This window comes from Sylvia atricapilla, chromosome 3 (genome assembly GCF_009819655.1).
Source record: "Sylvia atricapilla isolate bSylAtr1 chromosome 3, bSylAtr1.pri, whole genome shotgun sequence".
Classification (NCBI taxonomy): Eukaryota; Metazoa; Chordata; class Aves; order Passeriformes; family Sylviidae; genus Sylvia; species Sylvia atricapilla.
In genome coordinates, this window is record NC_089142.1 from 52065838 (window position 1) to 52085289 (window position 19452).

The 19452-nt window shown below is 36.6% G+C and overlaps 1 protein-coding gene across 1 annotated transcript in view; it reads left to right on the top strand.

Annotated features, from left to right (window-relative positions):
* RNF217 (ring finger protein 217) overlaps positions 1 to 15952 on the top strand; it is a 66644-nt gene extending 50692 nt beyond the window's left edge. The window contains exons 5-6 of the mRNA XM_066315343.1: positions 4417 to 4488; positions 6563 to 15952. Of these exons, the coding sequence (XP_066171440.1) occupies positions 4417 to 4488; positions 6563 to 6636 (146 nt within the window). The 3' untranslated portion in view covers positions 6637 to 15952. The remainder of the gene's footprint in view (positions 1 to 4416; positions 4489 to 6562) is intronic.
* Positions 15953 to 19452: the final 3500 nt, after the last annotated feature.

The following is a 19452-nucleotide window of genomic DNA, read 5'->3' on the forward strand; positions in this document are numbered from 1 at the left end:
CGCTCAGTGGATGGATCCTTCACTAGTTTTAACAGTTATTAAATTTTGGCTTCCACAACATTTCTGGTAGAGGCTCTAGGATTCAATGTGTGTCATGTGGAGAAAGACCTGTTGTTTTTTTAATTGATTCCTGATGATTTCATTGGCTACTTCTGTTATCATAAAATTGAGTAAATAATAATAGTTTGCTGGCCTTTTCATATCATTCTTTTGTGTCCATCAGATTCTACTTTGTCATGATACTTATTTTCTTGTTTTGTTTTATTTGTTTGTGTTTTATGTGTTGAGCCAAAGATTACTAGTCTTAATCACTTAAGATCAAGTTTTGAACCCAAAAATGTTGAATTCCGGTAAGGGATCACGCCCAGGCTCAGGGAAGTCCCAGTAGCTAGAACTGTAAATAAATATAAATATGTAAATACTTGATCAAGAGGAGCATTATCATCAGTAGGTGTTACTGTACAAGCCTGGGTTTTGGTTCTGTTCTGAAAGTCAGCAGAAGAAGAGATGGTAGCAGAGACGCCATTAAAAGTGTAGCCTCTACATTTTAGTAACATGTAGTAAGAAACAAAGGTCGGATTTCTTGTAGAAAAATGCCTCTGCTAGTTAGCTAAGTAGTGGAAATTAAAGGAATGTTATCTTGGCTATCTGTGGGTGACTGGTGAGGTGTTTCTAGATATGTAGGGGGTTTGTATGACTTTTTACTTTATTGCTATGGAGAAGAAATACTTTAATAAATGTGATTTTGTAGCCATGTGCAGTGAAGATATTTTGGATTGTTTCTAAAATCTGGCAAAGTGGAGTGTGTAGGAAGATCACCTCATGACAGGCTGACATTCTATCATGATTTGGTTGAAAAGCAAGTGCATACAGTTACAAACTGCTCTGCAGTAAAAATAAGGGGAAAGTATTTATGACATCATAAATTTAAGCATACTTTTCTTCATAAACCAGCTGTTATGGAAAGATGATAGTAAACACTGGGAAAAGAAAACCCGAGAACAGAAGTGATTTCTCTCCCTTCTTTGGCCAGCTTGTTTTTTAGAGAAACTGTCCTGTGACCAGTACAGTCAAATGAAATTGTTTTTATTCTTCCATCCCAGACTTAGAGATTTCATTCTCATTATAATTGTTTGGCTGAATTGTTGAAGGCACAATATTTGGTTATAATTGGAGTCAGTGATAAACTATACAGGGAGGAAAAGCACGTTCAGTTGTCTGAGGTGTACTCAAGATGCCACTGGAATACCACCTGGATTCAGGTGATGAATTGTATACAGAATCAGTTGCTAGGAACTTTATGGATCTGTAATAAGACACAACATGTAATGAAGCTATTAAAGCAAATGAATTTTTTTGCGTGGTAACCAGCATTTCAGATAGGATTCTGAAAGCAGGATGTTTACAGATCTGATGGACGTTTACTCCCATCCCAAGCAGAGCACAAAGTTCACTTCATGTAAGCATGGCTTTGAGCCCCACAGAAGGCAGCATGCAATTTTTTGGTCCAACCTTCATCAGCAACTTCATATTTTAGTTGGTCTGACTTGAACGAAGGTCTCTCTATACATTTGATTAGACTCTTTAAAAACAAATGCAGACTTCTGTTTGCAGTTATGTCTACATAGATATTGCAAGCTTGGTTTGTAAGTAGACAATTTTGTCTCTGCTTAAAGAATAATGATATTTAGACTTTAAAGATAAAATTTAGTATTTCTCATGTTAGTGATTAAATCTGTTCTAGAAAACTTGTTTATTAATTTTTTACGTGGCAAAGAATTCACTAAGGATATATGGGGATTTGGCTATGTTACCCTAAAATCTGGAACTAAACCCAAAGTTAGGCAAGGGAAAAGAATTCCCTCATGTTCCCTGAGATACTTCATTATTTTGCAGAAAAACATGGTTCTCTGTATCACAGATAAGGCAACCCCTCTGAGACACCTGCAAATACAGTTGTTATACTACCACAAATGTCTACATCTTCATGCTGGGTTACCCAGTAGAGAAATTGTTTACCATTAATTTCAGTGCAATTGTAAAAAGGTTCTGTTTCAATTGCTTTTTGTTAAGTAAAAAAAATTAAAAACTAGCTTTGGACAACAGCAAACTGGCTGTCATAACCTACTGCTGAGATGATCACCACATGGGCTAATGACCCAAGATTTTATTCAGCTCTGAGGCAGGTGTTACATTTGCTCTCTGCTTTCAGTCTCGGAGCTAACAGATGTAGGACAGTTTAGTGCCTGCAGCAAACATCCTTAGTCTCAGTGACATTTCTTGGTGTGTCACAATTCCCTCTATGCTTAAGAGCCTCATAGTCCTTTACACTATGACAAATGATATTTGTCAAACTGGAACTGGGCATAAAGTAGTTTTTCAATTCTGACATGTAAAACTGAGCATTTTGTAATTGTTTCATACAGTGCAGATAAAAATTATTGGAGCAAATAGTATGTACCTTCTCCTTTGCCAGTGATTGCTGCTGTTTGTACTCTTCCTGATGGCAACATTTGCAAGCCTCATTCACCTGATGGTGTTCGTTAATTTTAGTTTACAAAGGTAAAGCAATACTAAGGAACTGAATGTGACAGATATATAAGTAGAAAAAATATTTGTTTTGAAATTTGGTCTTTAGAAATAATGCATTGATAACCAAAAGAAGGTACAGTCTCATGATGATGAGAAGTCATTTTATTCTATAAGATCTTAGTCCTACACAATACTCATAACTTCATATTCACAGGCAGAAGAAAAGACACTACTCATGCTTTATTTCAGCTCTGAGTTTGTCCAGTGTAAGTAAACAAGTTCTTGAATTAGCTCAGGAACTGTTCTTTGTGTATTCCAGTTGAAGGCTAGCTTAGCCCTTCCCGTAGACTCTGTTTCTGCATACTCAGTCACCAGCCCAGTGATTTAAGTTTTTAATAATTTGGGTACCAAATTTCATAATTTTCTAGCATTCTAGTTACATGGCTAGTAACGAAGTAAGGTGTTAAGCCTCTAATCTTTTACAAGCTTTACTTGAAATTGTTGAAGGCTTTGTAGTGTTTTAAAATGCTTTTAATTTCTTTTTTTTTTTTTTTTTTTTTTTTTTTACTTTTTTGAGGTTTTTCATCACTTTACTTTCATTCTTCTGTCTACACTTGAATAATGCATTTGTCAAGTTCTGTGTGTATAGAACACAGCTCAGTGGAGTCCCAGGAAGGTATGCCATTAGGATTCCTAGCAACTAGAGTAACACAAATATTTGCCAGTTTTTTTCCTCTAGGAATTAATGTTTCCCACTCTCAACACTCCCATGAAATTTAAAAGCTATCAAAGCAGAACAAGAAAAGGACCAGTTAATTTAACTGCTGTAAATATTTCCAAAATACCTCATTTTTCCTTCAGTCTGCTAAAATTAGTGTCTCAGGTTATGGAAAAGTTTACATCATTTTTGAATGAAGTAATCCACTTATTGGAATCTGATACAAGTGACTTGAGAGAGTAAAGAGCAGGGAAGAGAGAGGTAACAAACTGAATTTTTCTCCCATTCTAGAGGTAATCTTTCAAACACATACCTAACCAAGAAAATTGCAGAATTTCAAGTCCCTGCTCAGACTGCTGGTATATCAATAAAAATGCCTGCCCTCCTGCAGTTTCAAACAGCTCAGTTAAGTGATGTTTTTCACCCAACTGCTCAGCCAACAGAGACAGGGAGATTCTTCCACTGAAAGCATGCAATGCAAGGAAGATAGCTTGGGTTCTGGTTCAGTTTCAAATTCACTTTTTTCAGCATGACCCCTGCCTTCACTCTGTGAACTTCTACAGATCTTGAATTCATCAGAAATAAAGGATATGAACATGCTTCATTTGTTCTTGGTCTTACGCTCTAGCGTATGCTGCTCAACATCACTGCCCTACTCATGTAAGAGCCACAACATATCCTTATAAATATAAATCTAAAATAGATTTGGCTGTGGTTTGACTAAGACCTAAATCACAGCTGTACGTGAGCTAACCTAAACTTTCCAAGATGCTACTTTGCTTGGCATCTCTCCAGGTTAGTTGCTGTGCAGAAGGATTCCAGAGAAGCCAAATTATAGTAGCTTTATAGCTGTCACATTCCTGTTGGTGCTTGAGGGATTTCAGAATGGAAACAGAAATAAATGCAAGCTGTTAATGTATGAAATAAACTGTGCTCAGAGAGTTGTGGTGGGTGAAGAGGGCAGAGAGAAATGTGTGCAGGGAGCTAACTGCATGGTGGTAGCTCCTGCGAAATTACAAATGGCAATCCTATTTTTTAGAGGTAAAAAATATTATTTTTAAAATAATAGATTAAAATAATTTCTGATTTTGAAATACTTATGAATTGTTGGAAAGGAAAAAATAAAAATTCCTTCTTTTAACTATTTAATGAATTTTGCATTTCAGCTGGAAAACTGCTCATTACACCCCTAATATTGGTTCTGGGACTGGCACTGGGAGCCGTAGCTGTTGTAATAGGTAAGAGTTACATGTGTGAATGAATCTAATCCTGATTATGCATTTCTCCATATGACATCTCAAAGACATGGAGACAAAGCACAGATTTCACAGATACTGTTTTAGTATTAAATACATGACATTTTTCTAAAAAAATATTTTTTTTAATTTATGCTTACTAGCTTTATTTTAGTTCCCTTTTTTTTTTTTTTTTTTCCCAAATAAATGTCTTTAACTGCTGTAGATAAAGTAGCAAAAAGTCCAGAGTAATTTAAATGTAATCCTGAGGGGCTGATTGACTTGCACCCAGCCTTTAATCACACCATTGAATCACAGTTTTATGATCTTGGCCATCTGTGTGGCAAGATTTTTAGGGAGCTAAGGCCTAGTCCCAAGAGCTCACCAGCCTGATGATGCAACAGCAACAAAGGAGCAAATTGGGATGAGTCAGTCTCAAAATATGATCTAGTGCAAAGGCTGCCAAATTGTATTCTGTCACAAAAACTGGTACTGTGATCTCATTTGATTACAGAATCAAAGCTTTGTTAATGTGGTTATAGTAATGTGGACAGAGATATTTTAGCAAAGCTGCTCTTTGCCTGGCTTAGCTGAGTTTTCCTGCAGAAAGGAGATTAGCTGTGACAACAAGGTATAATTTTGCTCATGTGAGTGCATATCCACTCTTTATGTTGGCAGCAATATGTCATTCAGGGATCATTCTGCTTCACAGCTTTTCATCAAACTGCTTATTCCACTGAGAATTTGCAGTGCCTGCCCAGCCCTGAGGTATATTGGGATGTAGCTCCTTTATTTTGATATAATAAAGCCAAAAGTCACCAGGATAGTTATATTAATAAGGTTGTAAGAAACCAGTCAACCTATAACCAAAATTTTCTACATGTGGCCAAATAAGGAATATTGCTGTAATTTCTGTATTGAGACCAACCATCTTCTCTGAAGAGAGTGAGCTATGCCTATCTTAAGTATTTATTCTATCCAGTAGCATTTTTATGCCAAAACTTTAAGCAGTAAGGACTTCTTAATGCCAGTAAATCTTATTTTGGTCTGCAATCTCATATAATCTATGATTGGGGAAAAAAAACCACTTTTTAATATACTAAAAGTTAAGAGGGTTTTGCAGTAATATAGTAACAATATTTGCCATAATAATCAGAATGCCATTGGAGTCTCATCCTAGGCTTGGCTGGATTAGATATGATCAAGACCAGCAGTATGAACAGTTCCAAAAACGTAGATTATTTATAGAAAAGTTTTGGTTTTGAGGTAATTAGAGCAATATTTGCTGACAAACACTCTTAAGAGTTATCTCAGTTACACAGCTGAAAACCATTCTGCACCATTTACAAGGCTATTGAGCAAAGCAAGAACTGTGATTGTAGTAGTCTTTTTGTTCTATGTTGTTACTGTAGTCATGTCCAAAAAGAAAATCTTTGGTCATTTCAGTGAGCTGATGGCAAGAGAAAGAGAAAGATGCTTCTCATTTGGGTTTGAGAGGGTAAAACCTATTTGACAAATTATTTTTCACCGGAATGATTGTGATGTATTTACTTATTTTTGTTTTTACAGCTTTTTTTCTCTCAAAAGACTTTTAAGAATAAATAGTTCCCTATCCAGGCAAGGATAAATACTTGATATTATTCAAGATAAACATTTGATATTAGGATGTTTGTAAAAATGAGTAAAAAGTAAAACTATAACATGCTGTCTCTATGCATGTGAATCTAATTGAAAATTCGTTTAGTTACATCAGCTTTGAATTTAGATCTGAGAATTTACAGAGTGCTTTTAAAGGTTTTATGTTTGTACCTTATACCAAACAGCATGGTTCAGAAATTAATTTATCTGAGTGTAGGGTTAGAGGGAATTTGTTGTAACAGAAAGAGTAAGTGTAGCTTAGCTCATCATCAAAGACACTGTTGCAACCTAGCATTTTTTTCTGCTTGTCCAAATACCTGGTCTAAATTCTCCTGAGACATAAAAGCTCCATCTGAATAAACATATCTAAAGAACATAACACATGCACAAAGGATTGCATTTAATTACAAGTTTTTTTCATGTTTTCTTCTTTTGGCAGGTTTATTTGTGTTTCCTATCTATTGCCTTTGTAAAAAGCAGAGGAAAAGGTCACGGACAGGTATGCCCTGGTGAGGATGGACATTACTCGCCTGGACTGAGCTGGTCCTGCAAGGGCTATCCCTGTTTTGTGCAACAGAGCAATACAGTACTGGTTACAGCATCAAAGCCACCGCCCTGGAAGAATAGGGGCTCTCCTGCCATCTTCCCTCAGCCGAAAACACTACTGCAGACCAGAAAAGCCTCTTTGCTCTGGTGCACTTCCAACAAGATGGGCCCCATGACTGCTGCTTTTTAAATGGTTTTGATTTTGGTTTTTTTTTTAGTTATTACTTTGGAGGGGTTTTTTTTGAGTCTAAGTTTCTGAACCAGACAATCCAAGTCTGCATTGTAGCCACAACTCTACTACCGATTTGGCCTGTGAAGAAAGCGTTTAACTGCTAACGTGTGCTCATTTAACTTCAGTTTTGGCCTTTAAGGTGGAAATGTGTAGAAGTGTTCAGACTCTTACTGTATACTGAGCATACTACTTTTGGTATTAAAAACTACTTCTGTAAATAACTTCCATCACACAGCATTCTGTTCAGCATACCGAAACCCCATCAACATGCCAGAGCACGACAGCTGGTTATCTTCTGAGTCCTCCTGCTAGTGGAGTGCACGTTGCCACCGCCAAACTGCAGTGCCTCAGAGGGAAATACCCTTAGTACTGAAGCGCCGTGATACTTAAGAATATAGTGATTGGTTTCACTTCAGTAATTTATTCATGACAGTCTATTAATATTAATGAAGTGGGTGTGATAAGATTTGTTACAACAGGACTTCATTTTTAAATTCTCACAGTACAGAAGAAATTTCAAGGGTTTAGATAACAAGACATGTCAGTGGCCTAATCTGTCCCAAGATATCCCTGAAGTGTGTTCGCAGGGAAGCTGGAAACCTGCTCTTCTATTCTGACTTGGAATATGATACTCATGCTACACACTACCTGTGTGAGGGTTGATCTGATGAAATTTTATAACCTAAATAGCACATTTTGTTTGTTTGTTCCCTTGAGTAGGCTACTACTAATAAGTTTTGGAGTATCCACTGATGTCTCATGAGGAAAATCTGTGAATCCAGGGTAAGGGAAGCGATCATAAATTCTTAGGAGACCACTTCCTTCTTACTTTCTGCTTCCAGTGTTTCTCTTCCTGGCACATGACAGTTCTGAAGAGAACAGCTATCTTTGCTCCTTTTTTCTTAAGTTCCGCTGTTTGCTACCAAACTTCTTTCTCAGTGCATCATGACAAAAGCAATGTAATTCAGCATAAGGAATCAGTTAATGAGAGTTTTTACACTTCTAATTTTAGTCCAAATTTGTCAGGCAAATATAATTTGAAAGAAAAACTAAAATAAATTTGTTTATGCAGAATACTGAAACAATAAAGAAAGGAACTGAATAAGAAAAATATCTACTTCATACTATAAAAATACAAGCTAATCTTAAAGAAAAGAAGATTGGATTTGTGCTGTGAAGGTACTTCATTTCAGTGTGTGTGTTTGAAGGGACACATATTTATATATATGTTTGTGTGTATATGGGGAAAGGGGAAGCAGGAAGATGGGAAATGTCATTAGGAGTCTACTGACTTCAAAATTTAGGCTTGCAAATAACATGTCATTTAAGAGGATGTACTTTGTACCATTTTCTTTGAAAATTGTTGTTAAATCTAAATCCAGTTGTAATTTTTAAGCAAATAGTGTTCTGCCCCACCAACATAATACTGTTACAAGATACTTTGATTTCGAAGCCTCAGTGGAAGAAGCTGATGACTTTTGTTTACCTGGAAACACAAATATCAGCTTACTGTAGTTGTCTAGTATGCTTGTTTTCTGTCAGCTTCTGGTTTTGTTTTCTTGCAGTTTTTTTTTCAAGCACACCATAGTAGTCAATAACTATTGATTAATTTCCATTTAAATTTAAGGGCATGTTGAGCCTGTTATCCTAACAGTAGAAATAGTATTTTTCAAAGATTTGCAAATTAAGAAGGGAAGCAATGACACTTAGAAATAAAATTCAGAGCCTATTGTCAGTGCAAATTCACCTGTTATTTACACTTACTTTCTTCTGAGACACATCAGTTTTCTGTTTGTGTTCTGTCTGAAATTGGAAGCTGCCTTAAAATTGGTCTTGGTTTTGAGTGTGTTTTCTGAGGCTATATGTATCAGTTGTCTTTGGCTTACTCAGGGATTTTTATTCCTCTCTTTAAATGTCAAATAATGAAGATATTTTTGTATTATTTAGAAAAACCTTCAGACCTCAGAGAGCGAGATATATATAGATAGATTTGGGTTTGCAATGCAGTCTATAACTTGGTGTCAAACTATTCCACTTGAGAATATTTTAGTACTTGAGATTATCTGTAATTAACTACACAGTGCATTAATTTCCTTTCTTTTCCTGGTTCTGTATAAATGTGTGAGATATTCTTACGGTCTTTGTAGCTATTTTCACTCTGTTGTGTTTGCCATTTTCAGTTTTTAACTAGAGTTCAATAAGATCTGAAACTAAGATACTAGAATAAAGAACATAAAAGGGAAGATAATAGATCTGCACTTACTTCTATTCAGAAAGTATGTCTGAATTGTGGATGGAGAAAAGGAACATACGACTCCTACATTATCATTTTATCTAGGCCATTTTGATTTTATCAAAACAGATTAAATCAAAGGGAAATGGTCCTTCATTTTCTATACAGAGCAGAAAGAGACATACTTGACTTTGTAAAGATGAGTGAGTCCGTGCTTTTTCTGTAAGGAAAAAAAAGGGAATTACAATAATTTTTGCTTTTCTATAGAATAGGATAAATGTTCAAGGACCAGGCAGAACAGGGATATGGAAGTCTTTTTCTATTGATATGATAATATTCCCACTTGTAAAGTACATAAATATAGTTTTTATCAATATTATATAATATAATGTATTAAAGCATGAGAAGTAGCTCAGTATAAAGCTTCATTTGGGTAAACATTAGCTTTCATGCAACTCATCACAGCAAACCTTATATACATTAAAGCCATGTCATTTGTTTTTAAAAGCATTAATTTATTCATTTGAAAGAAACCGAATGAACTTTATAAGGAAATTATGTAAGTGTATAGTGTTTTTTGTAAGTACTCTAAAGAAACCATCAGGCTGTTTTACTCTATCTTTATTAGCAGAAAACTTCATCAGGCAGCTATATTAACCTGCTAAGGCAGATTTCACACTACTGTATGCTGATCATCACTGGTCATTGTCTTTGCTTTCACAACAGTTAATATTTAAGATTATTTATCTTTGTGCAAAGTTGTTGCTCATCAGTACCTGTGTTCAGGCTAGGAAATGCTTCAGTCCATTCTATGCTAGCCTTCTGTTTCAAGCTTGCCTGGGGCTGGATTCCCTGTGAGCTCAGTCCTGTGTGCAGTCAGAGCTGGGGCTCTCCCTGTGGTGCTGTGGCTGTGTGTGCCCCATCCTGCTCCTGCTGGGAGGGCTGGCTGGACACCACCCTGCAGGGGCTGCTCTCCCTTTCTCCACTCTGCAGAATTCAGTTGTATTTCGTTAACGGGGTCAAGCACCAGGGCTGCTCAGCCATTGCAGCAGCAGGATCGTTTTCTGTCCTGTGTCATCTCAGAGCATGGTTAGGTATATGTACAGTTTATCCAGGAGCTTGTGACTGGAAAATAATTGTGCTTGTCCTAATGTCAGTCTGTTAGCCAGTGAGAGTAATAGGCTAAGTAGGAATACAAGCAAGAGGCAGAGAAGTAATTCTGAGTAGCTTTATGCTGAGCTGACCCATCAGGCTTAGTTCTGTACAAAAAAGTGAGTCTTCAGTTCTCACCACCTCTATAATAAACAGCATATTCCTACCTGCTCAGTGTCATTGAAGTACAGTGCACTTTGAGTGATCTATTATCTTCCTTTGAGGCAGTGCAAATGTGTAAGTAAAAATTTTGTGTTTGATTTTGATGTTCCTAATGCTGACTTCGGAACTTTTCCTGCTGTGTAGGGATTTTTGTAATTTACACCTATTTATTCATTATAAAAGTTTTACTTTATTAAAAATATTCATTTGCAGGGACTACTGCCAATTTTAACTAGAAAGCATTTTGGATCACCATCCGGTGTTCCTCTTAGCCAAGAGGCTTTTTGCTCTTCCAAAGACTGTCACAGTGTGTGTGACATTAAATGGTGTGTAGGTGGGGCAGTAATTCTCCCAGAGGATACAAAATCACCAGTGATGGAATGGTTTCTTCTGCCAGTTAGATATGAGAAACTGTTTAATATTCAATATTAATGGCCAAATAGCTTGCTGTGCAGATTCTTGGGTGGTTTGTTAGATTTTTTTTAAATTTAGCTCTGTTACTTTGTTTCTTGAGCAAACCTTACATCATAATTTTTGGTATGCTAGTTGTGCAGGTTCAAGTTGTGGATTAGAACCACAGATTGCTGTTACTGTTATAATCTATATTAGATCTCTGCTGATGGAAAGAATCCTACATGAGGAAACTATTAGATAATTTCTTACTTTCTTTTAATTTTTAAGCCTTATAGTTGCAGTGAGTCAACTTCATTCCTGACATCAGTCACAGCCCCATTAAACCAGAGAAAACTATTTTTATGCCAGTGTGGAATTTGGTCACAAGTACTTTTATAAAAGCATCGAGAAGCATGTTGATAGCCACGGAAAACCTGTTTCACTTCTCAAGTAGTACAGTCTATTATGGAGCCACTCCTCTCATTTGCAGAAGGATGCCAATGTGTTTAGTAAGCACAGGAGAGGGAAGGAGTTGGAAAGAATTTCCAAGCAACGTTCTCATTAGGGCAGATTGTCAGGAGAGGGGATACTAGCTTTTAATATAATAAAGAAACCTTAGTGCTTTAAGTCACTAATAAAATTAGAAACAACACCCAAAGACAGTGTTAAATAACATTCAGATTCTGCTTTCTTCTTTTTTAATTCCTCATACACTGTAAGAAATGGAATTGCAGCTGTTCGGTATTTTTAGGACTTAACATGTAAACTTCAAGACACACAACATCTAAAAAGTTATGTTGCTGATCTGTTTGGTAGTTTGTCTTGCTATTGTTACATGAAAAACCAGCTGAGCCTTGATTCGATTGAAAGACAGTGTTTTCACTGGTGTTACATCTTGAGCAGTACTTAACACCCCAAAACATTTTTGTAATAAAACTAACAAATGCAGTTGCTTGCAGACTGAATTTCCATGCTGATTTTCTTACCTTTCTGTGCATAAGAGTTCAGGAACCATATGTTCCCTCTGCATTAAAGAACAGACTGCACATATTTGGCAGTTAGTCACTGATGCTTCTCTTCTCTTGGCCTAATAGGGAAATGCCATAAGGTAGGGAGATGAAAACTGATCTTAGAGTGCATGCTCTGATTTCAAAGTTAAAAATTTGTAATAAGTTTTAATTACTCCATAGCAAAAAAAATAAATGCATACATTTGGAAACATAATTCCAGCTGTTTATTTATAAATCTGTCTGTATAACACAATAGTGATAATACTGATGGATTTATTAAAATATGCATATTGTACGAAAGGCAACCTTTTTTGTTGCTTATTCAGCTTATCAAAACATGAAAAATTAATCTTTGGATGGATCAAAGTCAGAAGAGAAGCTTATTGTGAGAAAATATTTGTTCAGCATAAATGTGAATTTTGCACATATCTTAAACACATTTGCATGCCAACCCATTCAGTGTTCACCATGTTGAAAATCTGTCAGACTGAAAACAGTATTTTTGAAATGTTTAACTTACTGTCACAAAGCATGATGTTACTAACACAATGCCACATTTACCTCATGTTTAGAAGGAGATATATTTACAGAATCCAGAGAAGCTGTTCAGGTGTTTTAAGCATGTCCTGTAAAACTATGATGCAGTCAGAAAACATCTTCATGCCTTATGCAAGCTCTGGATGAGCAGATGGATTCAGTCTTTTGTCATGGACTATCCTTTTGCATAAAAAAATGCACTCTTAAAAGTTTTTCATATCAATTTGCATCCTGCTGCTTTGTGTCCAGAAATGGAAAGGACAGGGATAGATTTACATTTCATTGTTTACCATCTCATAATAAAATGTTTACCATGTTTCCATTCTTATACACTTCGTTTGTATGCTTTCCTTCTTCTAAATTTCATAATTTGAAACTGACTTGTGAAAATGGCTGAAGATCAAATTGGACCTGCAAAATGTGATCTTATAAAAAGTTACTTTATTAATGCATTGCTGAGCTATAAGCAAAAGATTAATTTTGTTGTATTTATTCAAAAGCAAGATGCTGAAATCTATTTTTCTTCAGGGCTTTTAGTTTTGCATTTTTTAAAATGTACTTAAACAGCTCAGTCATTTTTGTTACATAACTAACCATCTGAGTACAAAATAACATTTTCGGGTGTTTGTTCATTCTTGTTACTATGGTAGAGATGAGAATAGTGCTGAAAAAAAAAAATCTCTGAGGAGCATGTCCAAGCTGAATTTAATTCCATGACAATTCAATGAGAAGTCTTCCCTTGCCCCCATCTCTTGTTTTATGTATTTTAGGGGGAAGGGTTCCCTTTAAAATAGGTTTAATTTGAATGGCAAGGGGTGAGGGTAGTGAGATAATAGATCACATCCTTTTTAGTGTAGTGTACATATGGCACAACTAGGTACTGCTGGCCAAACACTGTGGATTCATTAAGAAAGCAATTTCTAGTTCTGCATTTGGGCAGTGTATATCAGTGGTTGGAACTTTTTGTAGTATATTTATGGGATGGCTAAGAACTTATAAAAACTGGAGGAAGGCAATGCCCATGAAATCAACACTTGAGTTCCAGTATTTAGCGTTTTGTATAATGAGGGATTTTAAATGTGTAAGTGCCTTATTGTGTGAAACAAATGAAAGGTAGCCCTCAACAGAGCAATATGGGAATTCCTGTTCTGTGGACTCCTACAGTTATATTAAGCCAAAGTAATGAGTATTGGTCTGCTCAGAAAGTTGATAAATGTTATATTAGGGAAGAAGTTAGCCTATCATAAAAGTAATCTGGCATGCGTATTTTAATTCTGATGATCTCATGGCTGGTTTTTTTTTAACTTGCTCTTTGCCCCTGTCTCTCCCTCTGACTTACTTCCTTCAGACTTCTGCAGAAATGCATCTTCAATTATTGTTAGAATAAGTTTGGCTCCTCCAGCATAAGAAGCCATGAGTTTTCAACCACTGAAAAAATGCAGCTTTTTGGAGAAGGGAGTTTAGCCAAAGTTCAGTTACAGCACAGCCTGCTGTGGCTGTACCTGCCAGCTCGGCAGCTCACTCGTGTCTTGTTTGCACTGATTGTTGGAGGTGGAAGCACCAAGGAGGATGGCACTTGGAGGTGAACTGTAACTAGGCTGGGATTTAAAACAGGTTGAGAGCATTTCAGTGTTATCCAACTGGAACTAACATACCCTGTTAATACAAGTTGGTAACTCCTCTGTGGTGGGTATCTGGTTGGACGAAACCACCAATCGAGATGGTAGCACCGCTCTGGGATCTCTGCCCAGCCCTTCACTGCAGGGTGGGAGGTGTGATCTGGAAAAGTATTACTCATTTTCCCATCTTCTGATAGATTCAAAATGGGTGTTGTGGGGTTTATTCCTTCCTTGCTTTTCCAGAAGACAGTAGAATTTTACCCTTTATGTTCTAGACTTACTTTAGGACCTGTTTGTTCTTTTTAACATTGATGCCACTATTGTCCAGCTATTATTGAAGTCAGGAATAAGCTACTTTTCTAAAATTATCTGGAATTTCAGGAGCTTATGGTAGCAATTATGTATCAAAAAAAAGTATAAAAGGTAATTATCAGAAGGAAATTGAGTTAATGGGTAAGAAGAAAAATGATTGTTAGAAGGTCTTATTTTTTATGGATTCACAAGATGGTTTTAATATTTTAGTGTGTTCAATTTCCTCCACTGAGAATTTGTAAATGAAACAAGGAAAAGTTAAGATAAGTATTGTTTTGAACCTTTTATTTTCCTGGAATTCTTGAGTTTTTCAGAAGTATGGCTTTTTTTCCACCCCAAAATTACTAATTGGTAATACAGCTGTCACAGTGTTACTGTGAACACTGCTGTGACTGTTCAGTAAGGCTTCACCTTGCATATGTAAGGTTTTGGTGATAGGGAATTGATTTAGAGCCATACTGCAATAAAATTATAAGTGAATTATCACATACCTTAATGATTTCTATTTCAGCATTATCTCAAATTTTTAGGCATTAAAAATTTGATCATTCTATAATGCATTTAATAGAAGATGCTATGTATCAAAATACTCCTTCAACCATATGAGTTACTGTTTATTTTTACTAGTTAGTAAACAAATTTTATTCTCTCTTAGAACCAGCAGACACACAACTAAAATGCTGATAAGATTTCCCCATTATCTTTGTTCTGCATTTAGCTGATACTGTATTTTCTGTTGCATAGTATTGCAACAATGGTCTTCATGCTGTAATAACTTGATGAAAATATCCAGTAGTCTTGGGCAATATTTTACAAATAATTCATCTTCAAGTTGCTATTTTAAATGTATACCAATAATCACTGTTGAGTGTGCTACCTATGTGGCTGCTTTAGTTCATGTCAATGTTTTGTAAGGATTATTTCTTGCTACCCTCTTCAGAGTGCCTTTTCATTTAGGAGGTCTGGAAGATGGTTCATTGAGGTCTTCTTTTGAATCTACCATAGTAATGTCTGATCTTCAAACTTGTCCTGATGAATGTATAACTAAAATCTTGTTCCTTAAAAAGCTGTAGTAGACACAGGTTGTGTATGCACATGTACATGCATGGATACAAGGGAGGGTGTTCTGCCAATGTCCTGCTGGACAGGACCTTTCGAAAGTAAGTGAATTTTTTAACAGTTTTATTTTCAAAATGTTACCTCACTAGTATTCAGTAGTAGATATGTCTCTGTATTGCTTCACTTTGCTAAATACAATCACGGTAGGCAGTTTAATTTTTAAAAGACTCTGCGATGAATCTGGTGTTCATATGAGACTGAATTTCGTAAGACAAAACTTATGGTACTTTGTTTTCTTCAAAGGCATTCCTTTCACTTACACTGACATCCCAAGCCCCTCTTAGCAACAGACTGAAAAAGTGCTTCCCCAGGATGAAATGGAAAAATGTAAAGTAGCATTTGAATGCACTCCACCCATCCTCGAATCAATATTCAGAAATGGGGGCAAGGGGCAGTGAATTTGATTAATTGCGGTGAGACATACATTGTAGAGTTTGTTCACTTGCACACAAGGGGTTTTACAATGTCATCTAGTTATGTCTACCTAATAAAGTTTTGAAAAGGAAAAATGAAACTGCCTGAATGTTTAACTCTTTCTTTAAGCTATTCTATGTGTGAAGGATAGTTGACAATCTCCAAGGAGTCTTGCTTAAATTTGTTATATTTTTTATGATTTTTATATAATCTTTAAAAGAAATCACACCAGATAATTTAAACTTCAGAATCTTTGTGTTCTCAAACCATGTATTAGAGTCACTTCACTCTTTAGCTGCATTAACCCTGAAAATTAAAGCAGAGGTAAAAAGCCATTTTGCTGTGGTGAATATTTGAATGTAAAATACTCCCTGTCATGTTGTGTCATCTCTGGCTACTGCTTTCACTTTTAAAAGCATCTTAATATGCAACACAGAATTTTACCTTCTCGTGAAATTTTAAAATATTAGCTTAAAATAACTGAACACAAAATGAGGAGAAAATTGCTGGATTCCAATTTTCCCATTCCCTTTTTATAGCTGCTTCCTAAAGCTTATCACTTTCAAAGGGTTTCAGAGAAAGCAGTCTGTAGCTATAAACTTGAAATAGGTAACCCATTAATTGAAGCAGGTGCCTCTTTTCTCTGTGTTCCGTTTCCTTACTGTGTGAGCTGTCAATATTGATGGAATGTGTTTTCTGATGTGTTGGGGACTTTTAAACACTACACATAATTATGAAGTTGCACTTGCACATTCATTAACAGGCACACAAGGTATCACCATTACCTACACTTCGTTTCTGTGGGAAATAAAGCTGAAAAACAATTCCCTGCCAAGAAATATGCAGCAAAAATCTTGAGGCCTATGCTTGGTGCATCTGGTGGAGGAAACCTTTCAGCCCTCTTGCCAACCTCTACCAAAACAGTCAAGTTTTGCAACAAAACATCAAGGACATCATACTAGAGGTCCCTTATCTGCAGGAATTCTGGCATGCAGTGTGCAGCAATGGAAGGATGGTCCACAGACCAAAGAAATTGATACTCCTAGAGTGAAACTGAAGTTAGTATTTAACTTCTCAATTGCAATCTCAAACTGTTTGGCAAAAGACAGCAGACTTTGATTATAAGCATGGTGGTTTTCCAAGTAAATAGGACTAATGTGCTCCACATTATTAAAGATGATTACAGATGCAGAATTGTAATCTTTAGATGCTCCCCGTCAGCTGATTGACATGTGCTTTTGAGGGTGTTCATGATTTGCTTAGTAGTTTGGCGTGAGTAGTGAAATGAATCACTGTGGGGTATGTGAAACACTGAATTAGCAACCATGTAAACCTGTTGCGCTTCTAAAAGGTCTATACAGCTTTTATGGAGTCTTATCAACCACAAAGCTTACTGGCTGGTCAGCAAGTTCTGTAATTCCTTGCAATAGTCTCAAATTAAACCTAGACATGGGCTAAGGAGGAGAATCTCTCATGGACGAGGTGGGCATAGTATGGTTAGAACATACTTAAATTCTGCAGAGATCTGTGTTTGGCTTTGCTCTTGAATATGTTTGTGAATTATGTAAAGAAAAAGGTAAGCAAAATAATATTGAGTTACCCAGGAGTGTGGAGATGAGAGTTAGTTACAGTAATCAAGTAAGTGGGTTTTGGACAGCAAGAAGAGGTAGGTTCTTTGCATGGAATGATAGGACTGATGGATCTTGGCTATTGTGTTTGTACCAAAAGACTTTGAGTGATACAGGAAAGACAAAATGGCGACCAGATGGATCTGTAACAAAACAAAACAAAAACAAACAAAGAAAAAGTGAGTCTTCATGAAACAGTGAAAGACTAGTGAAGTCTCCTGCCAAAGGATATTGTATATGCTGAGACCTTACATGAAAACTGGAGCAATTACAGCAGAGAAAGTGGTGGCAAGTCACTTAGTGTATAGAATACCCTCTTTGGCTCAGAAAGTCTTTTGAGTCAAAAACGTTTGGAAGCTTGAACAGTAGTAGATGGCAGTATTTGTTTGCAGTTTTTTGCATTCTCCCCCAGATACCTGGATTTATTTTCTGATAGACTATTGGGCTCCCTGAAGCATTGCTCTGTCCTGTTATTTTTAGGTCATTTTCATTTAATTGAAATTCCCTAGGTAGGGATAATGGGATGCTTTCATGACCGTCTCATCCTTTCCAAGGCTGTTTTCCTTAATACCGATCTCACTGAAATACTGAAATAATCTGAAGCTAAGGTTTGTTTTTGTGATCCTCTAAGAGTGTTGTATGCATCCAAATCCATGTTCTGTGCTGGCCAAGACCTTGCCTCCTTGACCAATTTGGGCACAAATAAACAGCACTACTTCTCTAGAAATGTTTCTTTCTAAATGAAATGCCATTTTAGGTGTCTCTTACCCATTCTTATCTGCCTTCTATTTCATCAATCCCATTTTATTTGTAAATTACATTTTCTCTTTTGTTCTCTTTTATGCTAAAGAACTATTGGACAGTTTCTCAAAATTCCAAGTAGGTAAGACAAAAAGTGCAGCAAATCAAAATAAAATTACAATGCCAGAAAAGCAACACTGTGTGATTAAAGGGGACTCTGTAGAGATTTCTCTGCTTGGTTATTGTACACTTGAACACCCCTCATTCTGATTTTTGTGATTTTTTGTTTAGCACGTGCATGATGCACCTAAAGTTACCTGTGTGCCTGTTTTGGGGTGTTTGGTTTTGTTTTGGTTTTTTTTTTTCTTCGGGTTTTTTTGGGGGGTGAGGGGACCATGGGGCTGGAGTGGTTTTTTGTTTCGTTTTTGTGAAGGAAGCTTTATGCACCTACTGGGTGATGAGGGATGGCCCTGCCCTGAGGCTGAAGCCAGCTGACAGAGGGTTTTGATGATCCCTGTGATGCACGATTTCCCAAGCCATGTTCCCAACAGCAGAGTCTGATGGATAAAACATCATTCCAGTGCCTGGGCCTGGCACCCAGGGAGGGCATTGCTGCCTTCATCCACTGGGGCAGGATTATGGCCAGTTCTTGTCCCTTAAGGGCTGTCCAGCCCCTTCTGCCTAAGAACTGCCTTGTAAATTCTCCTCTTTTGCCTCATGTCCTGTCAAATAACAGTAATGGCAGGCTCCAGCATTGGTACATCACCCCAGAACACTTCACAGAGCAGAAGATAGTGTCTGGGAGGAGTGGTGGGAGGGACACATGTCCGTGGGGGCAGTATGGTGTGGCACCTCTCTCCCTCTGCCCCAGCCTGCTCTGGGCATCTCTCCACAGCTCTCCCCTCTTCTTGATTTTAACTTTTTTATTGTCAAACCATGTCTATTTTAACCTTTAGTTTGACCATATGTTTATTACTTATTAAAAAATACTTTCAAATACATTCATTTTAGTTTCATTTGACTTTTATGAGGTGATGGACGAGTCAGAGCTAATAATAAATGGCTTAGTGACAAACCTTTGCCAAATCAAATAAACTTGAATTCAACAGAGCTTTCCAATAACACCTTCAGTGTTTTAGACCTTCTGTGTCTGCTGTTGCCTTTTTCTCAAATTCCTTTACAACACGCACTCTTATGTCACCACTCCCCTTTTGGTGCTATTTTTAACAAA